General features: G+C 40.2%; 1 protein-coding gene across 8 annotated transcripts in view; it reads left to right on the forward strand.

Moving 5' to 3' along the window:
* Positions 1-3,079: 3,079 nt before the first annotated feature.
* The window catches only part of LOC117393984 (ephrin type-B receptor 3-like), a 58,218-nt gene continuing 37,509 nt past the window's right edge, over positions 3,080-23,788 (forward strand). For all 8 annotated transcript variants that reach the window (XM_033991966.2, XM_055221088.1, XM_033991970.2 and 5 more), the window contains exon 1: positions 3,080-3,726. In XM_033991966.2, coding sequence (XP_033847857.1) covers positions 3,624-3,726 — 103 coding nt within the window. In that variant the 5' untranslated portion in view covers positions 3,080-3,623. The remainder of the gene's footprint in view (positions 3,727-23,788) is intronic.

Below are 23,788 nucleotides of genomic sequence, written 5' to 3' on the forward strand. Positions count from 1 at the left end.
GTTTTGATAAAAAATAAATTCACAAAACTCATTCAAGGAAAATTGAGAAATTTATTTGTATTTCTGTTGAGCAATATATTATTTTTATCACTACATTTAACACTTTAACAAATTAAACTTGTGTGAAATACTTTTACTTTTTACTCTTAAAGTACATTTTTAAACAGGTACTTAAATTAAAATTAAGTTACTAAGATATTAATTGTCACATAAAAAAATCTACTTGAGTAACTTTTTACCTCTCTATCGGTACTTTTACTTAAGTAACAAAACTGAGCACTTCATCGACCCAATGCATTTATTTCATGATGGAACTATGTCTGGTTCTTAATATATAAATATGGCCACAGGAGACAAAAAGTTTAGATTCATGTTTCATGGCACACACCAAAGCACTTAAGATGGCGCAAAACAATTAAATGCATTTGTCTTTGTCTAGATTTATAAATAAATAAATAAACAAAGACAAATGCATTTATTTCATGATGGAACTATGCCTGGTTGTTAATAGAAATGTAAATATGGCCAAAGGAGACCAAAAGTTTAGATTCTTGTTTCATGCCACACACCAAAGCACTTAAGATGGCGCAAAACAATTAAATGCATTTGTGTTTGTCTAGATTTAGAAATAAATAAACAAATCAAACTCAGACATTATTTGGTTTCATTTACAATGCGACAGTCTATACTACAATAATACATTATATATGATGTGTAAATTGTTTAATTTCATTCATTTTTCTTCTCACAGAGACACACACTTGGCCTGGGATGAGTAGGACAAAGGACAAATGAGGTTAACAAAGGTCTGGCCTGAGCTGAAACGGTATAAGCTTGAGAAATTTCCACAGGGCAGTAAAATGTCTGCCACTTTACTTATTAAGTTTTTAATGTGCGCCATGTGCCGCTGGGACGTTCTCATGAACACTGCTCATTCTCTGTTTGGAATGTGTATAGATGTGTTTATTTTAGGTTGCATTGGGAACCAAATAAAAGTCGATCTAAAACAGAAAAGTGCTGTGGGAGGAAACATGCAGACCACTTACATGAACTGGTTTGACTGGCAGTGCCGTCACATTTAGATTTGAGTAACACAGAATAATAGACACCTCGCCCAGAGCTCTGAATTCTCAAAGTTCCTTCTAATCCTAACTTACAACAGTACCACACGCTGTACGGTTTTACTGGTGCCATTCATAGACAGGAAACGTTCCCCAGTCAAACAGGACCCGAACGACTCGCACTATAAAACAACAGGAAAGAAAAATAAACCTGTACTATGGGTTTTGTAGAAACTCAACCTGTGCTGTAAAACACAGCTTCGTCCAGTTAATAATGTTTCACGTTTGCTCTGCACACTGCTGCTTTTGACAAGGGAGACACAGGAGTAAAAGTTTTATAAATAACCAGTACTGGATTTAAAAAATATATATATATTTTGTAACATCACACTTGAAAGTATCCCTCAGTATAAGTGATCATAATTGTGCAAGCCCAGAGCAGTTGCAGCTGTGTTTATGGTTGGATTTTGAGTTCTATTGGATGAGACCGGTGGACCAAGAAAATTAAAAATAAAATTAAGATTTATAGTTTTATTTAAAATAGTCATAGTTCTATTTTATTTAGTGAATGAATGATTGAATGAATAAATACATAAATAAATAAATGTTCACTTATTGTTAATAATTGTAAAATATATTGACATATGCCTATTAACAAATGGCTTTATATTAATGAAAAAAAAAAAACAGCTTTTAAAAATAGCAGTTGTTTTGTTTCAGCTGAGCCAAATGGAGGCTATAAAGTTCTATTTCTTTATCACAGGAGGGGCATCACTCACGTGTGAAAAAGGTGCGTGCGCGTGGCTCATGTGGTGACATTAGCATTAGTCTGCTGACAGGAAATTACCTCTATTTCAGCTTTTAACACAAGACTCCTTTTGGACTGAGGCTCATACTCTTAACACGTCCGTATATTATTTGTTACACCTCGTGCGTAAAGGTAATAGTCTGGTTGTAGCCTGACAGTGCCACGTCCGCGCGCACAGGCCTCGACTTGACTCATATTAACGACACGAGCAGTCACCCATACGCTCTGGAATATGTAATACTCCCCAAGAACAGACAGATGAAACTACTGAGTGTCTAGACGACTTCTAATAGGCCTGCCAGATTATTATTATTATTATTATTATTATTATTATTATTATTATTATTATTATTATTATTATTATTATTGCCAACCAAAAATAACGATGATATTGAGACGTCTTCAAATTCAAAGGGCAAGTGTCAAGACAGATGCGTAATCGTGCGTAATAATTTAAGGAAGAGAAAATAACCACGACGTCTACACATTTGAATTTGCGCTTCATACCAGGAAAAGTAGGTCCACGTGCAAGAGGTGACTTTTCTGTAACAAAATAAAACCCACTTGACTGAATTCACTTTTAATCTGTCTTTGTACTGGACATGTGCGTGCGTAAAACCGACAGTGCAGCAACAAACGCAGGGAAGATGACGCACAAAATGACACATAACTTGAAAAAGAAGTCTAAAAAATTGAAAAATAAATAAACTATAGGCGACTCATACGCTTTGGATTAGAATTGATCCGCAAGGAGGCGCTGTGTGTCCATCACTGCGCCTGCACTCAGAGCCCAGACTGTAGACAGCCGAGGAGTGAGGAGTGAGAGGAGTGAAATTAAGAATAAAGTTCACGGTGAATAGATCATATACAGGTATAGGTTTTGCAGCTGGTAGTATGAAATAAAAAATGATTTCACATATATCTTGCTTTGAGTCGTTGTGCCTCTTGTAGCTCTGAGAAAATAGTTCATTTCTAGAGGTGATTACAAATTAGACCGTCAAATGTAAATGGTTTTATTCATGTTTTGTGACAAATGAATGTGTTTTATTTTAATCATGAGCGTGTGTGTAAATGACAGTCAAGGTGGACATGTTTTGCATAGCAGCTGCTCCGAGATAACCCCTCCTCCCTGGCCGTGCGCGCTCTCTCTCTCTCCTTTCCTCGCTTCTCGTTGCGCCGCCGTGTGCTTCATTCCAACGCACCGCGCCGAGCGAAGCGGACGGCTCTCCAGCAGCACCAGAACACATACACTAAGGACTCATTCGCTCAGGGAATTACATCTATCCACAACTGAAGATACATACTGTCTGAACCTTGGCTCAAGTGCTGCTTTACTGGAATAACTTGCTCTGCGGACTACAACATGGTCTGCCTTGTCCAAACGCGACCGTCTCTGCGTGCGCTCTGACCATAAACTCTGAAGGATCACTCTTACGGACACACGAGTGGGAATATTCTCCTGGATGGTTACCACGACCTGGACTACGGCTGCGTGAACGGGACTGGGGGCCATCCATAAGCCCCACACAGAGTGTGCTTTTAAAGTGACACTTTGGAGCACAGTGAAAAGGCAGAGAGGCAGCTTCTTTTCACGCTGTCGGGTTTTATTTTCACCTGGGACACTCAGAGCGAGGTGAATGGGGCTGGAGCTGGGGGACTGACACAGCGGTGGGACACACCAGCGGGACTCGGGCAGCACTTGTGCGCTGTTTGGGGAGACGGATCAGCCTGAGGATTCTATTCCCTACTCTCTTATGTGCTGGCTCTATTTACATGTCCGAGCTGCTCGCTTTATGACAATGGATTACTTTCTGCTTTTATGCAGCTTCCTGCTGCCCACCGTGTCCGCTGTAGAAGGTAAGATAGTATTTTACAGTATTTCTGTGCAATTTAAACGCGCAGGATCCTGCACAGAGGCGAGTGCTCCGTGGAAGGTAATGCGCGTGCCAAAATTCGCACTGTCGGACAAAACAGTTCAATTAGGCCTCTATACAGCATTACTGTGTTTTTTAGTTTCTATACGGGACACAGGTTTTAGGAGCGTTTTTCAGCGATACGCTCCTGTCAGTCTCCCCACGCGAAGTGCAGCCTTGAGTGTGCGCGTTAACAGGACTCATACATTTCAATGGTACTTGTGGATTGCCTTTTTTCTGACACTTAGGAAGAAATTAGTGGAACTCTGTGCCGGACTCATCGGGGAGTCCCGACCCCTGAGCCCCCACAGCAGCTCGGCCTCGTGCATTTTAGTGGTCACTTTGGTCATGTACTGACAGTTGAGCAAGTCACATAAACATTAGTTCAGTATTTAAAAGCAGCAACGAATCGTTTTTTACAATGTATAAATTAATAATAACGTTTAAAACAGTGATATAGAAAAGTGACGTAGATATTTGTCACGGGTTTGCACAAAATCTACTTTAACGCACAACTGCCTGAGCCTCCAGTGCGTCTGAAGGCGTCTGATTTTGGAGGAGACACATAAAGCTACTGCGGTCCTACAGTAGGCCTACACTTTAGAATCAGAATACGTCTTATTCTGTAGGACTGAGTGAATGAATCTCAAATGTCGAGTCTAGAATCGAATCTGTGATGATGCCAAATGAAAACTGGGACAATGTGCCGTTGGCCCAGAATAGTTTGATCGTGCTTTTTCCCGGAGCGAGTTGTGCATTTTGCCGTTTGAAATCTCTGTCTCTCGTAATTTTGAGGCTTGGAAACTTTCAAGTGGGATAATGTGATATACGCACAGACTGTGGGTCAGGTAGACGTTTTTAGTTGGGCTTTGGGGATGTTATTAAAGACAGGCGGGCTTGTTGTCATTTATTACTGTTATTGTGTTGTTCTGAACCAGGCTCGATGCAGCAGCTCTCTGTGTGTTGACTTGACATGAGACGGCAAGTTTGTAGTTTTGCGCCTTTCCTTGGGGAGACAGGGAGTCGTCGTGGCTTCGTGAGGTCCTGAATCAACATTTTGGTTTAAAGTGTTTTTCAGTCAAACCGCACTGTCGCTTCCCGTCTGGCCTGAGGTGTCCAAACATACACTCACGGTGAAGGGAAAATAATCTTGCCCTTATCTAATCAAACGGCTTGTTTTGTTCTTATCTTTAGATAACAAGGCGAACTATTAAAACTGGAGCCACATCCTTTTTAGATGACCCCTGAACCACTCAAAACAAACTACACAGTTATTGAACAAGTTGTGTCAAATTAGAGAATACATATTTTACTGGCCAGCTGGGTGTTCAATTCTCAACTTTTTCCACTAAGTTTTGGTTTCTAGAAAATCGATTTCTCTCACCCCCAAAGGTCAGCGCAGCCCAGCCTGGAAACAGCCACTAAAACCTGGTTCAAACGAAGGGCCCCTGTGGGTAAATGTGATGTGCAGGGACAGGCCCAGTGAAATGCCCTGTGTGAGTGTTGTGTGTGACGTGTGCGCTCTGTCCTGTGTTCTTTGTCTCCCGCAAAATGTATCCAAGTTTTCACCAGTCTGACAAAAGTTGTATGAAGTTTTGGTTCGTTTATTGAATGTTTGGTACTTTTGTGTGTTTGCATGAGTTTTCAAAAGAACGTAGTCTTGTGTAAGCTCCATGGCCTGCGCGCATATCCCTCCACCCGGGCTATAATGGCCCAAGAGTTGCCGACAAAGTTTTTGTTTAGTTTCATCTACAGTTGGATATCTTTATTTTTTGTACTCACACATTGTGTTTTAGAAACTTGTATAGGGCTATACCACGTGACGGTGTATGCCTTTACCTTATATTTTATTTATAAAACCACCATTACGCACCCTTTTAACTGACTTTGTGCATGGATGCCTAGCAGGTCTTGTGTCGTGTGTATATCAGTTTTGTTTTTTTGTTTTTTTTTTTAGGTATAAACAAGTTATTACATTGTTTGTATCTTACTCTTTACGTTTTTCGTGTAAATTATGAAATCTACACTTTTCAGTTATGCCCAGTTTTACTAAGACTAATCTAAAGTAGAAACACACAGGGTGAATACATTTGCGCATATAGAACCGTTCACCTTACAGCTGGTCTCACGTTGAGCCGATGACAGTGGCGCGTAACAGGGCCACCGTTTTTTCTGACGCAAAGATGAAAACTACTCATTATTTATTGTGATAAACATAGAGGCCATTATATCGACACTATTTAACACAAGAGCATTTGCATAATTAATCATCGAGGAACGTAACACTTAAGTCTCGATCAAGTTTACGCGTTCTTCAGTCTGTCCTCTAACGAGCAGCTTTCTGTCCATAAGCAAAGGATTCCCCCGTGAGTGCTGTGCCCTTTCTCCTGTCTAAATGTGGAGACACTGTGGAATAGCTGCCATGTTTTATGTGGGTGAGATCACACCTCCATAGGACTTTTCCTGTGCGTTTTGCGTTTTACAGTTGGCAACATGATTATTTTGGCTGATATTTAATACACCAGCCCAGTATGTACTTTTGATCGTGTGTTTTGTTTGGTTCGGTACAACAGTCCTGTAAAATCACACACAAAGTTAAATCATCTTAACATCAAACAGTCTAATTCCCAAATCTATTAACCAACATCGAGTGAGTAAAATAACAGCCCTTCAGCCCGTTGACTGCTGCAGCAGGTTAAGTCTCGCTGAATTCCTGTTACTCGTCGCCGGGCCATGTGTCCGTTTGGTCGGGGCAGCAGGCCTTCATGTGCCAGGCGTTATTTATGAGCGCAGCAGCAGCAGCTTGTGTGGCCCGAGCCCCACTCAGTCGCTCACAATGCCGCCCTCACATAACCGTGCGTAAAGTTAACTCCGGGAGCTCCTCTGCATAAATTCGCAGGCAAATCACTGGGCAAATGTACTTAAGGTCACAATTGCGGTGACAAAAGACGCCATTAGTGATCCTATGGTGGCAATTACACTCAGCATTGAGAGGGGGGAACTGCGCTAAAGAGACGCTCGATTTGCAATAGAAAAGCAAAGTCATGGCACAGACGGAACAAAACACGATTCAGACTAATTAGTTTTTGTTTTAAAATCATTTGTATTTTTGTTTTTATTAATTAAAATATGAACAAAGTGATTTGGTATTACAGCCTCTTAAATAAGGAAGCACACTATTATTGTTATTATTTTTGTGACTAAATATGGATAGAAATGTCAGTGTAAATATATTAGGTGCAATAATTATTTTTCAGCCCAGTTGTTCACGTGTACTTTATGAGCCAAAATATTATAACAAAAACTGAGGTACTTTTTTACTTATATTTCATTTAGAATAAACACAGACCGTATGTCTCTGTCATGTCAAGATCGTATTTGCTTCACTTACAAAAAAATTATTAATGTTGATAAATAATTTAATAAAAAATAATAATATAAGCACAAAAGCATCAAAAAGCGTTACCGTATCTTTTAACATGTACGATCAAATCTATTTTTAATTTTTTTTTCTTTATTAGTAGTATGCAGTGGCGGCAGATGGTTGACCTAAAATGTAGGCCACAGTCCACCCCATAGACAGCCATTTTGAACAGATGCACTGTAACTTCTTATAGGCTGAGGACACGGGCAGCGCATGACGACATGTTGAGTGCCTGGTGAGATGAAATGTGGGGAAAGCAGCATTGTGGCATTAACTCTGAAATATAAGGGTAGACCCATGAGAGAGCGGGGAGCAGTTGACTGACTTAACAGACATGGCTCCAGGACGCCTCTCCGGCACCTACCCTTAGTTTATGGCCCAAATGGTGGCACAGAAATATTCACCGAGCTGGAATTTCACATGAGGGCAAGCAGCAGCCATGTTCCACCAGACCAGTGTGCGCAGTAGGAAGCGTTAGTTAGATTTGTGAATGGTTAATATATAATACGGTTTAGACAGTGTTTTTAGACATCCAGGCTGAAGAATACAATTAAAGTACGTTGTTCTTGAAATATCGGCAATATTCTTTATGAATTCAAATTGTGACATGATGAAATTTCAGTACGCATTTAAAAAACAAAACAAAACTGTAATCTTGATCGCCGTCCTCGAAGTTTGTCCTGAATTTGAACTGAAAGTGACAAATATTTCACTAAACGAACTTAGAATTATATTATTTTCGATATTTACTTACTCTTTACTTCAATACCAGAGATTTATATTCAACTAACATAATTCGTTTCCACAAATCTGAAACCACATTGACTGAATCTGAGAATGCATAACTTGTATCATGCGCAAAAATAGCTCACTTTTCGCTGGCCCAAAGCCCAAACACTGACTGGAGAGAGCTTTCGAATTACAGTAGCAACCTAAGATATATAGAATAAATCATTGTAACCACAGCGATCGCTCTAAATCCCTTCTCATATGTTTTATTTACTTTTGCAAACACACTCATGCACATTACAATCAGAGTAAGTCCCTTAGCTACCGCGTTCGTGTGTGTGTGTGTGTGCGCCCCGTTTCCCTTTGCGCATAGGGCCGGTGCATGTTCGCAGGTCAGCTTAGCGTCTGACACGGGGGTCTTGTGAGATGGCAACTCTGGGACTCACAGTGGAGTGGAGGAACAGGGGAGAAGGAGAAGAAGAGGGGGAGGGAGAGAGGGAAGGAGGGAGCGATCCAATGTGTCTAGGCCTGCCCCCTGCTGCACACATGCTGCTGCTGTGTGAACCCGGCCAGCCAGAAAGAGCAAGACAGAGAGAGACAAGGGGGATTGGACCACAGTACAGCGAGGGTATAGGGGATATCTTTGGTAGATCTTTTTCTCATTAAAAGTACAATTCATACATGCATTTATTTCACTGTGTTTGACATATATGGGTTAAGTTAAGCCTTTGCGGAACTAGCCAAACACTACGACTTATGATGATCATTTTGTGACAGGTTAACTGAGCCATATTCATTCATTTAAGTCTAAAAAGAAAGTACCAAAATCTCATAACTACAGCTATTAACGGCTATTAGACTTTATATGGATTTTCTAAATACAAGTTTTTCCAAGGCGGACCATTTCCCTTTCTTAACAATAGTTTTCTAACACAATAAAACTCCAGGGATTATACTATTCCCGCAGCAAATGAAAATAACCCTTTTGAGGATGTGTGTATGTAAAAAGTCCAACAATTTGGTTCTCACTGGCTCATTGAAATGCGTAAACACCTAAAACAAACCAAAACAGTCCCAGGCATGGTTTAAATGCACATATTTTTTAACATGAATACTGAAAGACTGATAAATGTAACAGGTCTACAGTGGTCATACACATCTCATGAGCAGAAACGTTTTTTGACCTGTGGTATTTGTAAGGGACGAGATCAATTAGGTACCACCACCGTCGTCTTTATAAGTTACAGATTCTAGTAACACGCCTTGAGCTGATGGGGCTAACAGAGCTCTTTGATATTTGTCTTGTCTGGAAATAGCCAGTTACAACTGCCTTGTGATTGGATGCTGGTGTAAAACATCGTGCCTGGAGGGGAGAGAACAGTGGTATCACCTGGGTTTAGCCTTGGTCGGGCTTGTTAAAAGAGAAAATACAGGGGGCCAAAAGGGGGAAGTGGAAAGGAGGTTCTGTCCAGAGTTTTAGACCAAATTGATGGACTGCATTTTTGGTTTCTGATAGCATGCAAATGGTTCACAGTGTCCAAAGAAGGATTTCTCTCTATTTTTAGATTATGGCTTACTTTACTTAACTAATTTTCTCATTACAAAATTGGAAAAATATCCCTGATACAAACAACATCGAGTAAAACCCACTTGGACCCACTCCTGGACCTTGTTCTGTATATTCACCATAATCTGGAAGTTGCCGTGGGCGCCGCCATCGTCATTTGGGTTGCATTTTTTTGCATGGGGTTGCCGATCTTGACAACCAGTAAAAGCACAAACATTTTACACAAATCAACCAAATGTATTTCATATTTTAAAAACTTTTCCCAAATTTTCAGTTGAAATGGGATTTCCACTGAACCTGAAGTACCACCACAAAGAAAGATGAATGTTTAGGCCTTTTCCCCCTTGACTTGACGAAATTGGCACCAAACCTAAACCTATTTATTTTCAAAAATGTAAAAATACCTTTCTTTGTAACGTTCTTACTTTGAACCAGTTCGCACAGTGAATCCATCATAGCATTTTCAGTGGCAGCAGTTCCAATCACACATGACCTTTTGTCCTGATATTTACACATTCCCCACGGTTGGATGCGACAGCCTCCGGGACATACCACCAGCTGTGTGGGAGCTCTTGTTTAAAAGTCTGAGCTAAAATGACATTGTCGTGACTTTAATGTCTAATTGAGTGCAATATTTAGAGGATAATAATACACTATCAGGAAGGAAGCCAGCCAGTGAGAAGACCAAATGTGAAGGTGCAGACTGGTATTTACGGCCCATGAGACACCTGTGCTGCTGGAAACTTTGGAGAGGCGTGAAGAAGCGCATGTGTGGCTGTTTTCACAAGAGGTTACGAGCATGCTTTGAAAATATTTGTGAATGGGAGGTGCTATGTAGAATGTTCGAAGTTGTTTGAGTGACTAGAATTCCCAGCGAGTAGGGTCAATATTGTCAAGTGTTAGGGTTAAGGTAAGTATAGAACTGTAGAATTAACCACAAAAGTAAAAAATTGTCACCATGTAGTCTTATTTGAAAGATGCAAGTCAGATCGTTTGCAAGTTTTTTTTAGCTATCCAACGCTATAGCCCCTTAAACAATAGAAAGTTTTTGTTTTAAAGGGATACAGAAAGTGCTCCACTGTGTTGTTAAATGCCAAATACCTTCTCTAGAATTTCGTTCAGCTCTGAAAAAACGGTAAAATGTAGCTGTTAACTTGAAAACCACCACTTCATGACATCACACGGTGGAACAGAGCATTTTAAACTTTAGAGATGTAGACAGATGTAGACAAAACACAACTCCGGGTGTGTTTTTGATGAGGCAACAACATTAAAACATGACCTAAAGCTCACAAGTGTCAATTTTGCGTAATGTAGGACCTTTAAATCGCTCATTACCGTTGGAAACACTGGCCGATAACTGCAGTTCTGTCGTACCATTTTCCAATTTGAGCCTGACAAAATACTTCCATTATAGTTTGTGCACAAGATAACGCTCTAATTATTGCATGGTCTGACATATTTCCCCGACCCAAATTGCCATCCTTATCTATAGCAAAGATTTATATATTGCCTCCGATTTCGCTGATAGCCAAATCCTTAAATGACTTCACTCTATGAAGCATGCTAAAAGCTCTTATCTTACATCTGCGCTAGCGAGATAGCGATTGTGAGCCGTGATTTAACAGGGGCTCGACAAAAAAACTACAAAAGACTAATTGCAGCCAGTGAGATGAAAAGTGTTGGACAATATAGGCTGCTGACCCCCTCCCTCTGCGCCAAGTCAGCCTATAAACAGCCCCCTCGGTTCCCCTGTAACGCCCTATGGAAATTCCAGTTTGACCTCTGAACTCTTCTCCCACACACACACGCAGACTGCTGTCGCACACACACGCATATTACCTCTTTCCCATACAAAATAGACACTCTTTAAGTTCTAACGCCGCTCTGCTAATGAATCAATCAAGCTGGTTCCATTCAGTTGGCTGCTGTCAGGGCCAATCGATCAGCCCGTGTCCCGGCAGAGCAGCGGGGGGCTTAGAGGGAAGAGCGAAGGGTCTTGAAACACCCAGTTCAAAGACGTTTCTTATCTAGTTTGGTCTGAAAGAAATATTGCGAGCAGCCGCGTGTATGTGCGGACTAAAGTGAAAGAGTAAAAGAAGGGATTAAAAAATAGATCAAGAAGGAAGGATGTCATCTGTCGGAGTTGTGCGCATGGAACCTGACCTTGATGTTACCTTTATAGGGGGAATCGGGTTCGTATGGGTAGTTTAAGGCTGAGATAAATCTGACTGGTGGATTTTAGCCAAGTGAGAACTAGGGAATGCACATCTTTTCATGATGTATTCACCGACTTTGCAGCTTCACCCTTTGCATTTTGGCTCTAGGTGAGCTGTGTACTTCATGTGTCCAAATCTCGCTATGCACTCTGCCGATCCCTACTGTGTCAAAGTCAAAGAAGGTATCAGTTATTCAATGTTGAAAAGTTGGATGATATTTGGGGTTTCTGTGAAAGAAATACGAGTTCAGCGTATTTTGGTTGGCAATTTTTGAGATTGAGCAAATACAGTTGCAAGGTTGATGGATGATTGAACTTGTCAAGTCAAGTTAAGAAAAAAAAACCCTAGCAATTCTTTTTAGTGGGTGCCTGGATTCATAACAATATCTGTAGGTTTTTTAGGTTGCCAGGCAGTTGAACTTTTATGCCATGCAGTTGAACTTTTATGCCATGCGCCTTCGTTGTTGTACAAAACCATGATTTAAAATAATAGGTTGGCAAAGAAAGAAACCATTTATATGCTATTTACTCTGTCTTCTTCCCCACCCCAGGAGTCTCCTTGGCCTTGTCTGTTTCACCTATAATCTTTCCAGTCACATCTTCTAACTGCGGGCTTATCCTCTTTCATCATATAGTCCATTTTGTTTTGCATTCTGCGCTCAAGCTCCTTCTTCTGTAACCCCAGTTTTGCTCGATTACACAAATTGAAGTATTCTTATCCCGTCCTTGTTATCGTGAGCCCCTTTGATAGGAAAACCTCAACAACCACAATAAAAAAAGCCAGGAGACAGATGCTATTTACCACTGAGGGCCTTTGTTGTTGCCTAGTGCTTGATAAGGCCTTGACTGTCACAATGACTCTCCGGAGTGTAATGTTTCTCACATGAGCATGCCAGGAAAGCAGAGCATCATTTCCTCTGATTAAGATGTCTTTCCGTGTTAAACACCAGCCAATGTGGATTTCGGTTAAAAAAAAAGGGGGAAAATTCCAATCGACTGTGGTGTTCTAGGTCTGTCACGATCATATATTTTTAAAGTTCGGTTAAACGATAATATTCAACCTCATTTATGCCACGGACACAACCTGAACGCAGATTTAAACCACAAAAACTATTCTAAATCTACCATATTGTTAAAAAAAATTATGTACTGCAAAAAATAAACAGCAGAATGAAACACTTTAGTACTTCGTTTGCATCTGTAGTGAGTCATAGAAGTTATTTATTCAACCTTTTATGGCTTAAATCTTATCATATAGACAAAAAATTACCAAAAACTGACTGAGTACAAAGAAAATGTACACACAAAACAATATTGTTCCAACTTATATATATTAAACGTCCTTTAGTTGTCAAATAATCGGTTGATGGAGACTCACATGGGCCATAGCTGAAAGGAGAATACTTTGAGTGAGTTTGCAGAAGTTTTGCGAGACTGGACACTAGACCTGTAATGATAACAATTTTTTGATAACAAAGTACGATATATTGGGGAAAAAATTTAGATTTCCCCCCCAAAAATCTATTCTGTACTATGCTATTCTTTAAATTCTACAGTTTTTTTAGTGAACATGAGCTGCAGTACAAACTAAACACTTAATTAGTCATAGTCAAGTTACTAATTCAACCATCTACTGCTTAAATCTTCAGAAAAGTAGAAAAAAACGTTCACCACTAGTACAAAGAAAGAAGTACCCGTGATAAATGTTTGCCCTTCTGTCGCGTATTGCCTTAGTACTTATGAAGATGCTGTTTACATATACTTTACATATGCATAGTAGTTTTTACACAAGATTTGGAACACTTTTGAGAGCGTGCCACGTCACGTACCCTTTTAGTTGAGTCACTGATGCACTGGCCATGTCTTTAGTCGCCCCACAATTTTCTCGACTACAGCCCCAGTGTTCTTTCTCAAAAACACAATTTTTTGTTTTGTTTTAAGAGATCAAAGTCAACTAGGAGGCTGCAACCCAATCTCTTGCCTTGGATAACAGCGGGATCCTAAGTGAGAGAAACTTGAGGTGTCGAGGTTTAAAATATCTGAGACGCACCACCTCAGAGTGTGAAAACAATTGGCAGATAGACAAAAGTGCGAGCGCAGAACCCACAGTGGTGTCAGGTAACCTCGGGCCAGATGGGAGCGCATACAGTCGCAACATGGAGGGGGCTGTGTGGGCTCAATGTTTATGGCGCTAATGTCAGGAAGGGGAAGCTAGAGCAAGGCCTCCTGTGCCACATTTGGCCTCTGTAAATCTCCAGGGATGCCCAAACTAAAAGGACGGGTGATGATTGGGGAATCAATTTGGCCTGCCATCAATCAATGCCGCAGAGATGGACAGGATTGCTGCGGAGAGCCCATCCCTTGGAATCAGATTGGGATCCGGTCTCTAGAGATTCACGCCCTTTTTTCACGCTTTGTTAATTAAGCGCCCAAGCTGCCCCTCGCACTTACTTATTTATGAATCTTGGCTTGAACTGATACCGGAGCCCACTTGGACCTCTCTAATTAGTCCCTCACGAATGGTCTTGCGTTGGGATAATCCATAGAAATTCAACTGCGTCCACCGGTTTTTCTATTCTCTCGGCGCACACTCGGACCGTGTAACGCCCACTTGACCTTGGCGTTATACAAGCCGCATCATATGGTGTTGGCTTTCTGTAGTGCGGGATAAAGTGGCCCGCTTGGGATAATGAGACAACACTTAAAAAAAATCAATTTCCATCTGGGTCTGTCTAAGTAATTCCTCACCTGTTCATTATGACTAAAATAGAGCAGTGTGGATGTTTTGGGTCTCAACACTTATTAGTAATAAATGAGCCCCTGACAGAGTTTTTTTCTGCTTGGATTTATCTGCTTGGCAACACTCACCCAGAGAAGCCTATTTTATTTTATTTTTTACTACAGTTAGGACTGGGTGATAAATTGAATATGAATCAAGATCGAGGTTCATTCCTAATCTTTTTAATCGAGAGGTCTGCAGCCAACCCTCTGTCAGTAAAAGCATGAGGTTTGGAGCAGAGTTCAAACTTTGGAGGAAGAAATTGGATTATTATAGTGTCAAACAGCAACGATTTGTACAGGAAATGAATATTGAAAAGCTTTATTTGCTTTTAATTAGACGATATAAAGTTGAATCAAGTCGTGATCATTCCAAACTCAAACTTTTTGTCATTTCGCCCAGTTTTTATTACGGAACAAATTGGAATCAGATTACCCTACAGCGCTTGCATTTTTTTTTAAACTATATGCCTACCAGTTTGCCCATTTACTGTTAAAGTCACCGCTCAGGGTCACTCAGCCCATCCCTGTGGCCTTGTGCTGTGTGGTTTGAATGCCGTAAACACAGAGCCAGATTTACTGTGCCGAAGCCCTGGGGATTCATTTGTATTCTACCCACTTGGGCTGTTTCAGGGTCAGGGCTGATGACTAACCAGGTCAGAATTAACCCTGTCTGCTGCATTACTGACCCCACCTGCTCGCCTGGACCACCTGCGTGCCTCCCGCAGGTCAAGGGCGATTTTTACGGGATATATTTCAACACTGAGTATATATGGGAAGCGCTGGTATTTTTGTTCCAGTTGAAAAGATGTTGTTTTCTTTCCAGACTTCCTTGCCACTGGCCTGAACAGATCCTTTGCTAATGGTTGAGTTTAGGCATAAACACTGGGATTGTTATTTTTTAACTATGTTGGCTGCGAGCTATGTTGGAGAGAACAGAGTAAGCCAGGTGGTTGGTGAAAGTTTCAGTCAGTTATAAAAAGTTAAACATTGTTTTTTTATTTTTATTTTTTTCATAATTCTACAAACTAAAATAGCCAACAGATTCCTCAAAACTATTCAACCTATTTTTAGCGTGCTTCAATTTAAGTTACATTGTAAGCTAAATCAGCAACGACGCGCTATTGATGTTCTAGTGTCTGACCTTTTTACCCATTGACCCCTAAAAAGCTCTGGGCAAACAAATCCATGCACTTTCGATTTACTTTCAATCATCAGTTTTTACTTAACAACTTGAAAATCATCCACCTCTGTAACTATTTTACTATTTTATACTTTTCATCTCTTGGGTTATTGTGTAAGTGGCGAAAATCGGTTTCAATATAATCGTTTATTGTCTATATGTCGTTCTTCAGGTTTTTTTTATCGTGACAGGCCAAGTTAATGATCAACAATATATCATACGAGTCATTTTCTAGCCTTAAACAAATCCTTAAACCTTACATTTCGAGAACCAGTCGTTGAAGTTCCCATAGTCTGACCCCAAAGTGTGAAATCCGGAAGCCCACCTACAAACACATGTAAACACCACAGGAGCTTGCTAGTGCTAATGTGTCACCTCTCCTCTACTCCTGTTGCCTGTCCACGTCTCCATTTGCCGTCCTTTGTCTCAACACAAGAACAAAACGGCATAGATCTAACTCTCGAACTCATAAGGAGCAAATGAACGTGCAGATGAACCAGACTTGCACACCTTGTCAGGACATAAATCAATAGGTGCCCTGCGGTGCTGTGGCCAGAGCTCGTGTATGTGTGTGGTGTGTGTGTGGGTGTGTGTGTGTGTGTGTGTGTGTGTGTGTGTGTGTCGCTGTGGTGAGGGAGGGGGTCATTGGTGATACCCGGCTCCTTCTAACCGCCAGCATTAGTTACACATCAATGAAAAGAGTGAATAAAACATTAGCTAGAGTTGGCCCATAGTTCTCCTACGTGTCCCGCAAGACTGGTATGAGCATAATACAGTAACAGATGACTAAATATCAACAATCGAGTTATGTTTCACTCCATTTGGGTTAGTGAATAGTAACCATGTTGGTGTCAATGAGCCTTGCAGACTAGACAAATTATAGTTTTGTCTACGGCTAGCTAGCTTGTTGAGTATTACGCGTTTTTTGTTGGATTTGGTTCATAATAACTAGGAAAAACGTAAAAAAAAAAAAAAGAAAGGTTTACCTTATTGGAATACACAGTTTGTCATCTTTCCCTTTACAGTTGTATGTTGATCCAAAGCAAGTCATTTAGATTTTATAATAAGGTATTTAAATTGTACGTATATGCTCACTGCTGACCCACGCCCTGCCCCTGGATAAGAGAAAGAAAATGGAAAATGGAAAAATGGGGTATAATTTATTCAACAATTGATTTTTTTCTGCATATTACAAAAAATAGTTGTACAGATTCTCCATTTTCTTTTATCTAAATTGTGTTTTTGACGAAGTATAAGCCAAGCCTTGAGCGTATAGTCCAAGTATGTTCTGCATGTAAACATACTGATTAGGGTTAGTGAGACATTCTACTTAGGGGAATAAACTCAGCCTAAGCCTCTCTGTGGGTTAGATATAAAGATAAAAGTCCACATGTGTATACTGTTGTGTAGTGCCAGTGTGTGCGGCAGTAATGGTGCATTTGTGTGTTGGCCAGCGCCGCTAACCGCTACATGATTTATTCCTTCTGTCTCTGCTGTTGCTGTCTGGGGCCCTGAGTGTGTTATGCCAATGCACAGAGGTCTTTATGTAATTGAAGTGGGCCCGTGAAACCCCCCTGCCATATGGACCTTAGCAGCTTTGGGTGTCTCTCTGTCCATCCGTCAATTTCTCTTAATTGCCAAAAACCTGGACAGTGTGCGACGACTAGCGATCGCGGCGGTTCTCCATAGGTTAAGCACATTAATATTTCATAGGACAAGGGACAAGCCCGATCCCTGGCCTCTAGGACTGACCAGATAATTCAAAGCTGAGGAGAGGTAATAGATTTACAGTGTCATCCCCAATATTGATGTGCGTCTACTCTGTTTGGGCAGTGAACTGAATAACAATATAAAAAATATAACAAAGGACTGTTTGAGCTTTGACATGACATGATATGACCACAGGTACTACTACGAGTACACCCACTATTACTATCACATCTACTACTATCACCTCTCCCACCTCTGCCATCACTACTACGACTATTACTACCAGTACCACCACTACTACTACCGCCACTACTAATATGACTAAAATTACTACTATCACCTCTACAACCATTACTACTACTACCACTACTACCAGTACCAGCACTACCACCACTACTACTACTACAACTGCTACCACTATTACTACTACTACTACTACTACGACTACTACTACTTCTACCACTACTCCAACCACTACTGCTACCACAACTACTACTATCACAACTACTAATATTACCACTACTACTACTACTACTACCACCACTACTAATACTACTACAATTATTACTGTCAGCTCTACTACCATCACTACTACTGCCATTACTACTACTACCAGTACCACCACCACTACTACTACTACTACTACCATTACTACCACCACTACTACTACCACTGCCACTATTATTACCACTACTACTATGACTAAAACTACTTCTACCACTACTACTGCCACCACCATCACTACTACTACTACTACTACTACTACTACTCCTCCTGTAGTTTCTGCGATGTTAAAATCAGGTCTGATGTTGTAGAAGGTACATGGCCCTCCTGGCACTGACAGTGTCACGTTTTATGGATGGCTCCGCTCTGTTCTGTGGTGGTGCCTGCTGCTGCTTCATTACTGTTTCTTTCAGCCGCTAAAGAGCGAAGTCCATTTACACAGAGGAGGTCTAACAAGTCAAGTTATTACCGCAGCCAAGTGTGAGATTAATTAACTTGGTGCCGATTAGGAATGCAGGTCCAGGGAGATTTCAGTGAAGGGGAATGCGAGAGCAGGACAAATTTGGGATAATAATGATTTGGTAAATACACTTTTTTCACAAACTAACTGGACACCTGAAGATGTCTCCCAAGAATATCTACTGAATACTGAAGAGAAGCCTACGTTTTCTTTAAAAATCTTCATTGGTTCCATCCTCAGCCAATCAGAAATATTAAAAACACAAGTCATCTTACTGACAAAAATGACATTGGGAATTACAATATCGACCTGCTCTTAATTACGTTACTAATTTGTGAAAATCTTATCCAAACCGTACCATCTCTTTAGAATTAGACCAACATATAGAGTGGTGTTTGGAGCAGAGTACCACACAAACGCCATGCTAATTTCTGTCTAACGAAAAAAACAAAAAAACAAAAAAGCATTAGCATCTCGAGAGGGGATACATTTGACAGGAACGGGAGCGGCCACTATACAATTTATATGTCATTGTGTCACCACGTAATTCCTATGAATAAAAGGAAGAACGACAAAAGCAGCTAATCCGGCCATCTCACTGTTCGTTTGATATAATGACAGCTGGTATGCCGGCATTATCTCACTATCTATTTATTCTTGTCATCTGGAGACTCTCATATTCCGATTTTAATTGTTTTCCGAAATGCGCCACTCCTCGCTGCTTTCCGTGTCACCTTACAAAGACGAGCATATTTGGTGTATGCGATCCCTGTGTGATTTGCGTGGCGGTTAACGAATGGGGCGTGTCTGACCTGGTTACATTCCTGACTCCGAGATGTTTCCCTATAGCTTCCCCCTTTGTTCTTTTCATGCCTTTGACCACAATGGCTAATAATGACCGTGCTAGCAGGTAAAGTGTAACAGGCTCTCCGCATTCCTCGCTAAGCCCGTAGGGGACGATTTGAAGTCACCTGGTCCCTCTTATTCTTTTAAACAGAGGTTAGTGAAGGGGCTAAGACATAATTACTCACCATGCTCAATTCCCCATATGGCGTTCTGTCTTCCTTCGGAGACACTTCCCCTAATCCTCCTCTCAGGTAAATGAGGGCATACCTGGAAAATTAACATGACCGCTGGAGATAATTGACTTCATAATTAGCCTGCAATGTCTTTATAAATCACTGATGTCAGGTAACTATGTGGGAAAAGTCATGATTAAAGCGTATTTAAACATGTGGGCAAGAGTTTTGAGTGAGAGTGAACATCCTTCATTGTTAACTAAGAATTCATATGAAAATGTAAGGTTATTTTAAGAAATAAAATCGGGACACAACTAGGGAACTACTTCATGAATCTGGTCACTGTATAGGGTGTACCACAGCTAACCCAGTGCTCTAGAATACTGAATACTTTTTACTTTTACTTCACTACACCTGAGAGCAGGAACTTTCTATCTGTACTGCTATCTGTGCTGCTACATACTTGAACCGAACTGAAAAATTAAAGTATTTTTCATTATTGTTTGAAACCTGCTGGAAAGGCTGAGGGTTTATTTTTAGCTTGTTCGTAATTTGAGCAAATAAAAATATAACAAGAAATATGCAAATAAAAACAGCTAGAATAAAACGATGGACAAATGTAGTTCAATTTTCACTATATTTTAAGCTTCATTACATCTCAAAATCTCCACAAAATACTTTTACTTTTTCCTCTTTAAGTATATTTTTAAACAGGTACTTTAATACTTCTACTTAAGTTGTTTTTTCTGTGATACTTTTACTTGAGTTTTTTTTTTTTTTTCCCCTCTGGTACTTTTACTTCAGTAACCAAATTGAGTACTTCTTCCACCACTGCTCCAGACTACAGTTACTCATGCACTACCAGTGGGAGGAACTACTACACTGACTCGTTATGCTTCAATATATGATACAATGTGATGGAACAATATTTTTTTTTGTAATGCAGTAACATTTAAGTTCTATAGGGTCCAATAAGTAACTTCTACAACCCGCAGATAATAACTTACATGTTTCATAAAAGGAGTTTGGCATCTTCCTACTTATATTGTTGTGTAGTTCCAATATTACTGTTTGAGATACTTTATCCAGCACTATATCACACTTCAAAATGTAAACAGCTCAGTTGACAGTTCGAATCCCACTTTCGACATAAACGTCATTAGTTGAGAGGTCAGATCCAGCTCCCACAGATGAATGCTGTTGTTGTGTCCTCAAGCAAGACACTTAACCCACCTCACCCCCAGTGTCTGCGTACACCGGTGTGTAAATGTGTGTGCGAATGTGTGAGTGAATGGGTGAGTGGTTCGTTGATGTGAACCGCTTTGAGTGCCTTGAATGCGGAAAAGCGCTATATAAAAACATGACACTTTACCCCTAATTGAAATGATTTCGTCATTGTAGCGTCCATGTATAATTTATTTTAAAATTCCTTATTGACGGCCTCCATACACAGCATCAGAGCTTGAACTTTTTCCTCTATGAACAAAAACAAAAATCGCAAAGTGCTCAGTTTCCATATCTATTCCTTTTGAACCAAAGCCCATTGAACCACATGTTATTTTAATTGGGAGACTGTATTATAGAGATAGTGGTGCATGGGAGAATACTGCTAGATTGACTGTGTGTTTGCGGAGAGCGAGCCTATTCAAACAGAAAGCTGGCTACTAAGCCCTTTTCTAATGCAGCTTACCCATTCAAAAAGCCAGGGTTTTCATTCAGTGCTCGGTCTTTCTCTTTTATAGGCCGCTCCCCTTGTGAACAAACACCATTTTATTTGTGTATGTGTGAACCTCTGTGTCATTACCCAACCCCCTTTTTGCTTATGTTTTTGTGTTTAAATAATACTTATCTTGATGGGTGTGCATTATGTAAGTATACAGTAGGTTTCCCATGTGACTGTGCTGTTGTGTGTTGAGTCAGCCATTGCCGGCGCACACAATGGCTTGAAACCTGCTATTAGAGACGTGAGGTAAGAGCTATGCACAAGTGGCAGCAGGCAGCACAATATACAGGGTCCCATTGAGCAAAGTGTCCCAGTGTTTATACTCGCCTCCCGAGAACACACGTAATCACCAATTTCCCCCCCAAGTCCCTCAACACTGACGTTTTAGACAAGTTCCTTCTTAAAATGTACGCATCACGGCTGACGAAGGACACGTCACTTTGATCTTGTTGCAACTTGTGACTTTACTAACATTTCAATACTTGATTTGGAGTGATAATAAAAAAAAACCTCTCTTGTTTTTTACTATAGAAAGTGATATTCAACAAAAAATAATGCCTTTTCTTACCATTTAGTGTTAGTTTTGGTCTATTTCGCAACTGCTATTTAAAAAAACGATTCAAAAATGTGTCCCATATTGTGTGTCAGTCAGTACCTGTTCAGTACAGTATATACTTTCAGTAGTTTTAGTATCATTTAGTATCTGGCAGTGGTGGAAGTGCTCGATTTGGTTACTTAAGTAAAAGTACATATGCCGAAGGAAAGATATACTCAAGTAAAAGTATCACATGAAAAAATCTAAATATGAAAGTACCCGTTTAAAAATGTACTTGAAGAGTAAAGTATTTTGCGTAGATCTTATGAAGCTTCAAATGTAGTGATTTTGGTAAATATTTGTCCTTAATTTTGTTCAACAGAAACAACTGAATTGATTTTTTTTCCCTAACTGTTTTTCTTTGTATATTTTTATTTGCTCAAACTACAAATTCATTAAACTAAACCCCCAGCTTTTGCATCAGGTCTCAAACTATAATAAAAATACTTCCAAAATGTAGTGAAGTAGAAAGTACAGATACCTTCTCTCAAATGTAGTGAAGTAAAAGTTAAAAGTATCCACTTTAAAATCAAGTACAAATATCTAAAACATATACTTAAGTGCAGTACTTTACTACATTTAATTTGTTATGTTCCACCACTGGTATCTGGGTCGCAGATTATGACATGTCTACCAGTTGCTATCACATTTTCATCTTCAGGCTCCAGTCAGGCCCCATCAAAGTATCTTATACCATCATCACTTCGGTTTTGGCATGTTTTACCCGAGACGCCCTTTCTGGCATATCAGTATACTACACAGAAGGCCAGGCACTGTGCTCCAGCTCTCCATCCTCAACCTCCCTATTGTTACCTTGGCTTTTTATCCCTATTTGTCTGCTGTCCTGCTTTGTCTCTCCATTGAATGCGTTCTGTCCCCTCTCTCCTTTCGTCTTTTTGCTTGAAATCTATGGAGACTGTTTTTCTAAATGCACTGGTTACATCACAGCCCACCACACCCAACGCTGGGAATCAATCTGTTTCCCTGCTAAACTAAATCTGCTTTGCTAACCCGGGTTTCATCTCTGCAAATACACTTAAAGACGCTATTGTCCAAAAGTTTTAGAGTGTGTATAACTTTGAACTATAAATCAGAGATGCACAATGATGTTACTCACCGAAAACACAAATAATTATAGTTTTAGCAAAAGTTGTCATTCAAAGAGATTATTTTGCACTGAACTAGGATCTTCAGATTTCCACAATAACTTTACTTTTCTCTTTAAGTACTTTTTTGTAGATATAAATTTGATTTATTGGGTCTATTTTCTTAAAAGCTCATCTTTTATCGCTTCCGTTTGGTTAACTACACCAGAATAATAAGAAATAGGCGCCTTAAAGTTGTAACTAACTGTGTAGCGTTCCTGGTAGGGGTTTTGCTTTACCTGAAATGTTACACCATATGGCATTAATGTCATGTAGCTATTTTTTTCTGGTTATTTTCTGAACACAAGGGCTACTGTTGGCCATAACCCACGCCAAAACAACAACAAAACAACAGCAGCAGTCTCAATTTACTAGACCCAGTCTCCAAAACAACCAGTAACTGATAATACAACCTTCACATCAACCTGTCGGCATAGCAACCAAGTGTCACACACAAAAGCCGTTACATTAACAACAACACAACAGTTACGAGAACAACAAAAGGCGTCAACTCAGATCATTACAATACGTGTAATGCCATACTGCAGAAAATTCCAGGTAAAGCGCCAACATTTTCCACGGAGACAGGCAAGCGTCAGACCCTTCGTCGAAAAAGATGCGCAGTGAATCTTTAATTACTTTGTGAAATTGTTGTTTCCTTTCTACATGCATACACTGTCCTATCAGAAATGACTTTTATTTTGCTTAGACGGCAGTTGCACTATTTTGCATTTACAAACCTGACAGGCGCCAAGGTATTGCTGCCTCCACGGAAGCATGGAGTGAGGCAGAATCAAATGAACAGCTGTTGTAATACACAGCGCAGCCTATGCACAAACACACCCCCAAATAGACAGTCCGATTACCACGGCTCACTTCCCATTCGCGCTTCTACTAATACAAATAACCACAGCAATAGACATAGCAAACCTCCGACAGGGCGATTCACAT

Source organism: Periophthalmus magnuspinnatus, chromosome 4 (assembly GCF_009829125.3).
Source record: "Periophthalmus magnuspinnatus isolate fPerMag1 chromosome 4, fPerMag1.2.pri, whole genome shotgun sequence".
In the NCBI taxonomy this organism is placed as follows: Eukaryota; Metazoa; Chordata; class Actinopteri; order Gobiiformes; family Gobiidae; genus Periophthalmus; species Periophthalmus magnuspinnatus.